This window comes from Protopterus annectens, chromosome 6.part1, assembly GCF_019279795.1.
Source record: "Protopterus annectens isolate FY-2018-M chromosome 6.part1, PAN1.0, whole genome shotgun sequence".
In the NCBI taxonomy this organism is placed as follows: domain Eukaryota; kingdom Metazoa; phylum Chordata; order Ceratodontiformes; family Protopteridae; genus Protopterus; species Protopterus annectens.
In genome coordinates this window covers 281,577,037-281,589,617 of record NC_056738.1, presented here as the reverse complement: position 1 = coordinate 281,589,617, position 12,581 = coordinate 281,577,037, and the positions used below count along the sequence as shown (strand labels likewise).

The 12,581-nt window shown below is 38.2% G+C and overlaps 1 protein-coding gene across 2 annotated transcripts in view; it reads left to right on the top strand.

Annotated features, from left to right (window-relative positions):
• ERBB4 (erb-b2 receptor tyrosine kinase 4) overlaps positions 1-12,581 on the top strand; it is a 4,056,904-nt gene that overhangs the window by 3,075,719 nt on the left and 968,604 nt on the right. For both annotated transcript variants that reach the window (XM_044075709.1, XM_044075708.1), the window contains exon 16: positions 8,727-8,771. In XM_044075709.1, the coding sequence (XP_043931644.1) occupies positions 8,727-8,771 (45 nt within the window). The remainder of the gene's footprint in view (positions 1-8,726; positions 8,772-12,581) is intronic.

The window sequence follows — 12,581 nt, the reverse complement described above, 5'->3', positions numbered from 1 at the left end:
ATATAACCCCCCCCCCAGTTAAGATGCACATGTTTACCAGGGGATGCAACTGAGATAAGTTGCATAGCTAGGCTTATAAAAGCCCTGGTAGTTATCATCCTAGTATATAACTATAAACCTATAAAACTATGAAATGTTAACTGGTTGTATTTTAACTTAGTCTGGGACCTTAGTTTTTTAGTATCCTTCACAGTAGTGGGAGAATTGTGAGTTGCTGCAGGATCTGAGCTTTGTATATAAATATTTGTACTGAATTGTTACAGTTTACTGATTGGATTCCTTTCTAACTTATCTCCTGTAATCTGTACTGAGATGTGCATCAGTGGTTTGCAGTGCACCATATATAAGCACGCACCTACAGTTTTAATTTTCCATATAAAACTACTTCTGCTATTTTCTCAAGTATCTAGCTGAGTGTAGAGCAGGTACTTTGCCAGGTGAGAGGCATTACCCCCGAGTGTGGTTTTATATCAGTCCTTGATCTGCACCCTAGCTGCCAACTCCAAATTTAATAACAAAACCCTCTTGCACTGCCCCTAGTAGATAACAAAAAAGATCAGTAGGCATGGATGTACACTTTCTTCCTCCCTCTGTAGCAATCCCGATAGAAATGGGAATCCCTAGACAATGTAACAGTTCTCTCATGATTGCTAACAACCACGTTATTTTTAAACTGACTGACACAGTATGCATGAGATTTAGTTACACTATATCTTTGGAGACAAAGCTCTCACATACAGACACTGATATCTCCAAACTGGCAGTAACACACACACACACACACACACACACACACACACACACACACACACACACACACACACACACACACACACACACACACACACACACACACACACACACACACACACACACACACACACACACACATGCACACACACGCACACACATATACACACACAATATGGATCAGACACATAAACTGACATATGCCAAGGCTGTTAAATGCAATTTGCCCAAACTTCAAAGGGCTCCCACACGCTATTCTCAGCACCCTAATAAAAACTCTACAGTACATGTACATCCACATCTCACAATGCTTTACTCTTTAAGCCCTTAAGTAAAATTGCCACAAAAACACAATATAGTGGTCATTAGAGGCTCTATTGTGAGACACACTAATGTACTACTCACCAGGCTGAGCAAGGAAACAGTCATTGTCAGTTGTCTCTCAGGGGTAAGAATCCACAAGATCATGCACTCAATCTGTCATAGTCCATATGGGAGTTAATGACCTGAGACATATCTCCTTAGACTACATGAAGTGAGGCATGATAGAGCCTCCAGATTATGTATCACAGGCAGGTATGAGCTTAGCACTGAGCAGCATTCTACTTTCTCCAAGAATGCCATAATATAAACAGAAAACATTTGATTTTAACAATTGACTTAGTTACTGGTGTCACTCTAAGGGGTCCAATATTTGTTGGCTTCAGAGAATATGATCGACAGCCCATGTTGCTTAGCCAGGGATGGTCTGCACTTGTCCCCAATAGGCTTTCGGATATAGGCCAAAACATTATCTATCTGCTAAAGCTTCAGACATGGTAAATTATAATCAAGAACTAAAGGTGTTACAGCTCAATGCTAGGAGTCTCAGCCAGAAGCTCCACTCCTGGGAAGTGGTCTTCACCCTAGAGAGTGTTGACATCTGTGCAGTTACTGAGACATGTTTTAAGAGCTGCAGAAGGCACCCCAGCAGTGCAATGCTATAATGCCTTCCGCACATTTAGACCAGCTACCGCACAAGAAGATACAAGAGGTGGAGGTGTATCAATCTACATAAAAAGTAAGCACACTTCAATACTGGCCTAACAATATAACATGCTTGAGCTACTCCACTTCCAACTAATCCTAGGTCAAATCCCACACTGTATCCTTGCTAGCAATAGTTTCCCATCTATGACCCAGGATAACCGTGCCTTGTACTTGAATGTATTGGAATCACTCACCATTCATCCCAACACAATATTCTTGGGTGATTTCAACTACCCCCCCCCCCCCATAAACTGGGATACATACACAACCACTAACATGTAGGCTGAAAAAGTTCTAGATTTTGTCAATGCAAACACCCTGGAACAGCTAGTCTGTACAACTACTAGGAGTGCAAATATCCTGAAACTGCTGCTCACAAATATGAGGAAATGTTGCAAACCCCCTAATGTAATGTCCTGTCTGATTAGATCAGATCACAAAGCAGACACCCTTGAAATAAATATAAAGCCAGAACTCCCAAGAAACCCAGAACTTTAAGAACTTTTCCAAGGCTAAATACCTCCTATTAAACAATGGCAGGGCTAAATTCCAAGTCCCCCCCCCCAAACTCAGAGAACATTGTAGCCTATGCAGAAATGTTTACAGAAACACTGTATAAGCATGTAAATAGTTGTAGAGAAACAGCAGTACCAAACTGAAATAAACTTAGGACAAACTCCAACAAAAACAGAAAGCCCTTACTATTTTTGGACAAGATTTTCTATGTCCAACAGACAAAAAGCTCCCTTATCAGTTTCCAAAAGCATCTCAGTGGACTAATCAAGTCCACCAGAGCTAACCTCAAGATAAAAATAGCCTCACAGACTAAGGATAGCCATAAGGCATTTTTCAGGTGTGTACTCAGCCTTAAGGGGAACACCCAACTGTGTGCTGAACTAATAGTAATGGAACTCTTTATACCAAACTCCAGGATATGGCAGATCTGCTGATTCATGCACTTAGCTCACATTTCACAACCTTTCACCCCCAGTTCCCCTAGGAAATGCTCTCTTCCTTTTCTCTTCCATCTATCACTAAAGAGCAGGTCATCATTGCACTCTCCAAAGCTAAAAACACTGCATCAGTGGGTCCTGATAATATCCCAGGGTGCCTCCTTAATAGCTTGAAACATAACCTGTCAGGTCCAATAGAATCTCTGCTAAACAAAAGCCTCCAGACAGGCTTCATCCCTAGGGAATGAAGGACTGCAGCATTCATCCTTTTACACAAAGAGTGACCATCAACAAACCCAGGGAACTACAGACCTAAATGTTTGTCTAGTCTTATATGCAAGACCATGGAAAGAATTATTGTAGACTTGATAAATGAAGACATAGGAAATCTTCAAATGCTGGACCCATCACAGTTCAGTTTTGTCAAGGGTAGGTTATGCCTACTATGCTGGATGGACTTTTAGAAGGCCACTAGAGACATGGATGAGTGCAAAATGGTGCGTACTGCCTTCTTCAACCTGGCAAAGGTATTTAACACAATACCTCATTCAGGAATTATAGACAACCTCACAAATTTGTATATATGTCACATAACTGTGGGTCTACTTTAATTAACCAAAAGCTGATTCCAGCAAATACAAATCCATCGACACATATGCATCGAACCACGAAATAATCAAACTCACAAAACTGTGAAATTACCATGAAAATCGAAATGTGGAAGTGTTTTGGTTGGCCCGTCTGAGCTACAGATCCGTAAGGTAAGTGTGAGATAGTTACGGATATCAGGGTTAGGATTAGGGTGCGGGTTAAGGTAAGTACATAGATAGGTAATGTAATATGGGTAATGTATTTAATGTTTAGTGTAGGGTTTGAGGTAGGGGTTGGTTAGTGTATGTGTGTGGTTTATTTATTTTGTTTGGGTATAGCTCCATAGGGTAAGTGTGCAGTAGTTACGGACCTTAGGGTTAGGGAGGGGTTAAGGAGAGTGCATAGATAGTGGTGTATGTGGGGTATAGTGTAGGGTTAGAAGTAGGGTTTTGGTTGGTGTATGTTTGTGGTTTATTTATTTTGTTTGGTTGGGTAGTGTGTTTCAGGTGGTGGGGTTGGCCGAGTATGACAAATCGGTATTTTGAGTTTCGCGGTTTTGTGAGTTTGCTTATTTCACGGTTCGATGTATATGTGTCGATGGATTTGCATTAGCTGGAATCAGCTTTCAGTTAATTAAAGTAGACCCCATAACTGTTCACAAATAGGACACATGAATCCACCTCTCCAAGAGGCCTGTTACTAGTGGTGTCCCACAGGGCTAAGCACTGGATCCTCTCCTCTTCGTAATAAATATCTTTGAAGGCAAGGCAAATGTAGAGAGCCTTTGGCTGACCAGATATGCTGATGACTACCACCTGGCTGCAATCACTGAATCCCCAAAAGATGTTCAATACCCCTAAGAGGGTCTGGCACAGACAAATAACTGGTCCCATGGCCTAAAACTCAATCCAAAAAATTTTGCAAAGATGATCACCCCTGCAAATTACAATGCTGATAACACTACCCTAAGAGTAGACACAGTGATAAGAGACTTGGGAACTCATATTGACAATAACCTAAAGTTTGATCACCATATGTCCATGGTGGTGAGAAAATCCTTCTATGTGGCACAACTTCTAAGTAAGGACATGGCATCCAGATATAAGGGGATCATATTTCCACTATACTCACCCCTAACTAGGCCAATAATTGAGTACAGTGTACCATTCGGCATGTACCTGCCCAGGCATTTGCATCAGCTGGAGTGGCAACAGGGATTCCTCACAAAAAGAATACAGGGTGTAAATAATATGTCCTATGCAAACCACCTCTAAGCCCTTTCCATGTACACTGTCTCCTACAAACTACCATGGGCTAATCTATGTCTAACTTACAATGAATTCTCTGATCCAGCCCTGATGAATCTACTACACATACAAAAAACAAACAGTACTAGAATCACCAGATCTAAGAATCTAAACTTCATCTGTGACATGAACAAAATGTGTTGGAGGGACAGGTATGTGTCTCAGAGATTACCCTTTCTCTGGAACAGACTCTCCATTCATGTGAAGCAGATTTCTTCTAAAACCTATTCAAACACAATCTAGACCAATGGATGGGAAATTGCAAATTCACCCAGAGCTTGTCATCTGTGTCCCATATGGACAGGGGCAGCCTTAAGGCACAGGTATATAACAAAGCTATTTAAGTCCATTAGCATTGATAAATGGGAAAATTGGGAGCTGAACAGTCAGACTTGAAAGGCTGTAGGTCCAGTAATGTCCAGTAAAGTCACAGTTGAGAGATCATTATGAAATAGATGGTTGAAGCTCTGACTCTGGCCCATGTAATCCAGGTTAGACTAGTGGCTTAGGCATCTGAAGAGTGGGTGCACTTAGTGGTGGTGTAAGTGGTGCACTTAGGTACACCTTCTGGTTGGTTTCTTTTGGAGATCGTGGATGTACAGGAGGTTAGAGGCATTGTCTGAGTCACTGTATGCCAGCATACTGCATTGTATAACTATCCCTAGACACTGTTTTCCTAGGCCACAGTATTACATTGTACCTAGTGCCTTGGTTAGTTTACCAGCCCACAACTTGGGATGGAGAAAGTCAGAAAGATGCCTGATAGATTAAGTAATTTCTGGGAGTAGCCATTGGTCACCTGTGGGGAGACCAAATAATTTATTTAAGAAAAATAATAAAATCACAGTTGGCAGACCTTTGGTATCTGAAGAAATACCAATAACTGTATCTTGAATATTAGATGAAACCTCATGTATCCCTGCTGTGGGGGCTATACCCTCATCTCTTTATCCTTCTGCTTATCTACACTACCACTAAGGTGGCCATTGCTACAAATTAGGTGGAAACCCTTTAAAAATGAATGTCCCTGTACAGGGGGACAGATAAACTTTGGTGTATACCCAATGTTAATCATTAATGTATGCACTGAGTGTTATTACTTTGGAGCTTGTCTTTGGCAACAATTTCTTTATATTTGATGGTAAAACTTATCACCAGATATCGGGTGTGACAATGGGTACTCCCATTGCTAACACCTATATGAATCTAGTATTTAATAAATGGGAGAATGAGGTTGTGTTTAATGGGCCAAAAGAATTTTGCTTTTTAGTAAAATGTTTTAAATGTTTTATGGACGATCTTTTCTTCATTTGGTATGGAACCAGGGAGGAATTGGATTGTTTTTTGGTATATTTAAATTCTAGTACTGAATTTTTGAAGTTTACAATGATTAGCTGATCAAAAGCATTAATTGTTTGGACATTACTATAGAATATGATGGTGTTGATTTGAGTACTACTGTTTTTAAGAAAGCAGTACACAAAAATACATTTTTACATCGATCTAGTATGCATGCACCTTATGTCTTTAGGGGAATTAGTAAGGGACAGCTTATCTGTATAAATAGATTAAATACAGATGTAGATAAATGCTACCAACAAATGAATGATCTTAAACAGGAATTTATACTGAGAGGTTATAGTGAAGGAATTTTGAATCAAGAAATAGAAGAAGTTATACACCTAAGAGCAACTACTGCTAAACCGATCGTGGGAGTAGGAAATATACTGATACTCAAAGTGGACATACTATGGTTAATGTGGTTTGGTATGCTATGACTAATAGTAGAGATACTATGGTAGTGAAGAAAATTAAAAGAAGCAAGTGGGTAATTCTCAGGTCTCTCCCAGAGTTGATTGTATTGATTGGTGAGGTCCCGAGCTTCTCTTATCGTAACTGTCCTAGTCTAAAACAGAAATTATGCTACAAAGACATTCAGAACAACATGCATATGTATAGATACAACTTTCATGGAACAATTCCATGTTATAACTGTTCATGTTGCGACGTTATAGACAGGAATCAAATGTTTGTTCATGCTATAACTGGGAAGGAATACAGGTTTAATTGTTCAGCTACCTCTAATTCCACCAGTATAGTCTACCTTGCAACATGCATTCATTGTCATCTTTCTATATAGGAAAATCAATAAGAAAATTAAAGGATTAGGTTATAGAGCATAGATCGGATATTAAAAGGAATACAAGTACTAACTCCTTATCTAAACATATAATTGAGTGTGGACCTGAGCATAGTTTTAGATTTAGGGTGATAGACCAGGTTTTAAATGTATATGGGTGGTGACTTGAACAATAGGTTAGAAATTAAAGAACTAGAATGGATTTTGAGAGTGGGTGCTGACTCTTCCCCTGGTTTAAATCAAATGGTGTCATTGAAGCCTGTTTTGAGGTTTAAACAAATGTGTTTACATTAAATAATATTTTATAATGTCTTTCTTATGTATATTAATATATAGAATGCATGTGTATTCTTATTAAGATTTTTTTAATTCCTACATTAAGTGCATCATTTCTTCTTTTAAATAAGATTTTCTGTTAATTGAGTGTTGATTATTGGCTGTGTGTTTTTATATATAAAGAGGGTGTGCTAGTTGCTGTCTTGTATGCACTGAGGAAGGGTTTTTACCTGAAAGTTTTGTTTTATTAAACAGCTTTTTGTTACATCTGAGTTGCTGAGTTCATATTTTTACTGTTGTTACTACTAGAAACAGTCAGTACTTGTACTGACATTTATTGCCACATTTTAAGTTTCAGACAAACTTTAATTCATCATGTTAAGCATGATCAATGCTTATTCCATGACATGTTCACCTATGAACTACTAGCAACCTCGCCAAAGCTAGGGAAAGTATAAATGAAGAGCTGATATCTTTGAAACCTGTATGATGTTTCTCCTTTTCCCAGAGAAAAGCATTCTTCAGGATAGTACTCGTCATAAATTCAAATAATTAAATGAGGAGAAAACCATATTTTAAATAGCTGAACCTTCCTTCATGTCAGGTTAACAAAATCAGAAAAAGAAACTATTTTTGCACCAAAAAGAAAAAATCCTACCAACAGGAAACTAAGAGTTTGTATGAAATTAAAACATTGAGTCTTTTTAAAATTGATTTATATTTCTATTATTAAATGAACAATGATCATATTTAATGCTTTACGTCATAGGTGTGTACTAGGCTAATAGCCCTGGGGCCTTTACAAGCCTATCCATAGGATTACCCTGGCATAGTGACACCCGACTTTAGTTCCCAGTGCCTCTGTCGACTGGAGCCACTGGAGTTATCCCCAGGGTGAATTTTCTGTTTTCCATCCACTCATCAAGATTTCTTTTGAAGTGAGTCAGCGAGGTGCTCTGCTTGACATGTATGGGAAGTCTATTCCATAGCACGGGCAGTCTCTGGGTTATGAACTTGTCCCTCCAGCATGTTCTGTTGATTGTGGTAATGAGGTTGAGATCTCTGGAGCGTGTAGGTGGAGGGATTAGGATTTCTTCAGATGCAGCATTTCCAACAGAGCTGGGTCAGACATGGCTTTGTAAGTTAAGCAGAGATCACCTCTAAGAAGGTGATATGAGACAGAGAATAGTTGGGGTTTTTTGAGTCTGTCCATATAGAACAAGTGTTTAAGGCCTAGGATCCTCTTTTTGAGGTACTTTTGTGGCCTCTCCAGTTGTTGCAGGTGTCTAGTGAGGTACATGCCAAATGGGGTATTGTATTCAATAACTGGCCTAATGAGGGAAGAGTAGAGGGAGACAATGACCTCTTTCTTCCTGGATGCAAAACCCTTAGTAATTAGATGTGACACATAGAAGGACTTTCTGACCACAGTGGCAATGTGGTGGTTAAAAGAGAGGTTGCTGTCAACCTGTGTTCCCAGATCTTTTATAAGTCATTTAAATGAATATTATCCTTGTTTATGATTACATGACAAAATAGAAAATCAGTGATAACTGCGTTGTTCTGTAATAAAAAAGTCTGTATGCTTAAGAGGTGGTGTGAGTATTATGACTGTATACAATATGTAAAACTTTTGTGTAAAAATAACCATTTTTTATTTAAATGTTTGTTTTTTTGCAGATGCCTAGGCTCGCGGATTCAGGACTGCATCGGCCTCATGGACAGGTACTAAGGACTGTAACACTTTAACTTATATGCTGTGATGTTGAATTTGTGTAACTATGGATAAACTGTACTATTAATTTTATTTTACATTAGTGTAGACTTCTAACTTATCATAGCTATCTATAGCCACACTCTACTGTTTCCTCTTACCACATAAATGTCAAATATTCTTAGACAGCTAATATATTTGACATTATATTTCCATTTTCCAGTAACGACAAACTGTTTTAACTGTCATCCGCCCAGCATGCTTTGATTACTTTTTTGAAGAATTACACATTCCGTATGAGGTGATCATTTGGTGAAACAGTAACACTGAAAGACAAACTAGCTGCCACTGAGAAATTTGAAAAAAATTAAAATCTGCATCTTGTTCTCAGCAAATCAGACATTCTGAATACTATTAGTACTTTCTGATTGTTGGTTGCTGGAACAATTTTTGGAATGCTACACATATGCTATTTATAATGCACTTCCATCTCTTATAATGGTTAGTTAATATCTCTGAGTAATCAACACTGTTGAACTCTAAATCATTCTCTTTCTCTCTCTCTCTCTCTCTCTCTCTCTCTCTGCATATATAATATAGGTGTACCTCAAATGACTGAGACAACATAAGACTGACAGTAAAAAGACTGAAAAGTAATAAGACTGAAACACAAAATTATACTGGGGAGGGGCTTATGCTATTTCCTCATGGCTGTGGGACCTTGGAGCTGGTATATCTAATTAGTTGGGGGGTGCTGGGGGTACTTGCCCCCCTGCACCCCACACCCTCTGCTAATTATTTATATATATATATATATATATATATATATATATATATAGATATATATATATATATATATATATATATATATATATATCAACTCCAAGATTGCACAGCAGTGCATAAGGGGTACAAACCACTCCCTAGCATAAGTTCAATTTTGCCAGTATTTTTGTGCTTCAGTCTTTTTTAGTTTCAGTCTCTTTACTGTTGATCTTATGCTTTCTTAGTCATTACAGGTGCACACACACAAGCGTGCATAACACACACGCACACACACACACACACACACACACACACACACACACACACACACACACACACACACACACACACACACACTCACACACACACACACACACTCACACACACACACGCATGCATAAAACACACACACACACACACAAGCATGCATAACACACACACACACACACACACACACACACACACACACACACACACACACACACATACACACACACACACACACACACACACACAAGCATGCATACATGTACATGACCACACACACACACACACACACACACACACACCCAGACACACACACACACACAAAAGTATGCATAACACAAACACACACACACACACACACACATACACACATATATATATCTATCTATATATATATATATATATATATATATATATATATATATATATATATATATATATATATATATATATAGATGTATATAGATTAGATTCACTAAAGCCAAATGGCACAGTGTGAATGTCTGTCACAACCCCTTGACGCAATACATGCATCCTGCACAGGGGGGTCAGAGGCATGTGGTGTTAGTGTTATAGCAAAAGTCAATGAAACATGATTTGACCAGTTGTAATCAATGAATCATGTGTTTGCTTTTCAGCTGCTGAACTATAGTAACAGCTAATATATTTATATGTGTGTGTGTGTGTGTGTGTGTGTGTGTGTCTATATATGTGTGTGTGTATATATATATATATATATATATATATATATATTCTATACTATATATATATATATATATATATATATATATATATGTAAAAAATTAATAAATAAATGGATACATATGTACACAAACTCACTCATTCACTCACTCACTTACTCACTCATATTATTTTGTTGAAAAAATCATTTACCCAGCCAAACAGTGGACCAACCATATAAAATAATACTTAGGAAACTACCCTAGCCCTTTACTTAGATCAGAATGTACCACTATATTTTCATGTGGAAAAAAAACACTTTTCTATACATCTTCTGTGTTTGAGGAAAACGTGAACATCCATCACCATTACCTAACATATAGAGGAAGAATATTCATGAGGGCTGTGGCCCCCAAATCCCCCAACATAGGGTGCTTTGCCCCTTGCACTCCCTTTATTAAGTGATCATGGCTTTAATATATGTATCTGTAACCAGAGTGAATCACAGAGTAAATGCTATAGTCAGCTAAATGTAAGTCAAGTATGTAATGGCATAATTCAACCAAATGAAAACTCATCTACTGAGGAGCACATGCTGCATAGATAACGTGATCAGGTTTGTGGTGATCATATATATGTTTGCATGTTATAGGACTCATTGCTGCATGCATTTCATTACATACGTAAATGCTGGTGATACTGGTTGGGGGTATCGTTGTTTGAATTATGCACCTCTTGTACTTCATCTGGCATCATACTGCCTAAGCTACGGAGTTATTCATACAGCAGAATGCCTTACAAATGAAAACAACAGCTGCTGTTGAAGTAATGCTGTAAAATTTGATACTGCTTCTGCCTGCTGACATAGGTCGCTGTTCATATCCTAGTAAAGGATGAAAAATGCATAAACCACAAAGAAAATCGTCACACAAGCAGTATGCAGACAATGAGAGCCAGTGAGCCCTGAAATATTCCAATGTGTGCTTTAAATTAAGCCAACACGTCCAGTTCAGTACAATTCAGTACAAGGTACGAACTTTCAGAACAATCATTTTCAAGCCGCTGCACAGAGAGGCAATGGCCGAGTGAACAGGGGAAACAACTATCGTCCATGGAGGGGGAGGAGACAATAGAGACTGATATTTCATCACAGTCTATACCTGACATTGTTCGAGGGGAAAGTTCCCCAACTTTACATATTGACCTCAACAGTACTGGAGACTTTAAAGTTTAAAATTATACTGAAATTTCCTTGAATGTAACTACTTGTGACCTCTTGGCAAAAGGTTTTATGTTTGTTCCTAGTCAATACTTAAACACTGTGAATACACTGGTTGATTTAAAACTTTATGTGAGGAAATTGAATTTACAGGTTTTGTTTCAAGGGGTAGAACAGGTACTTCAACCACTCAAGTTATCCAGTTCTTACCATCTCCCCACCCATCCTATTTTAGCATCCTTTGAGAGAGTTTGTGAACTCGATATTAGAAATCTGGGTAACAGGTTTAGAAACAATAGTTTCATTAGTAATTTAACAAAAGCAGAGAGAGAGATGAGCTTAATTGTTTAAAACAACTATATGGCATCAGATTAATGAAACCAGATAAAGGGGGTGGGGTTGTCATTATGAGAACTGATGACTATATCAACAAAATGAAATCTCTCTTGGAGACAGATACTTATTGTGAAAGTTCCTTAAATTAGTTAAATGGCACATATAATAGAATAAGGGGGTACATCCAGGACTTATTTATTGATGGTCTCATTTCAATCCACGAACTACACTATCTGACAATGGAATTTCCAATTACTCCCACAATTTTTGGTTTGCTGAAACTCCATAGAAACATTCAACAACCACCCATGCGTCCCACTGTTGATGCCCAGGGATCAATCACACACCCCTTAGCCAAATTTCTGGATACTGAACTGAAGAAGTTACTTTTGGATGAACCGCACTTATGTATTGATTCCTGGGACTTCTTAAGGAAAATCAATAACACTTGTTTTAGGTCCGACTTTTTATTTATTACATTTGATGTAGTAGATTTATATTCTGTCATCTCACATTCCATTGGGGAGGAATGGTTTTGTGATTATTTGTTTTC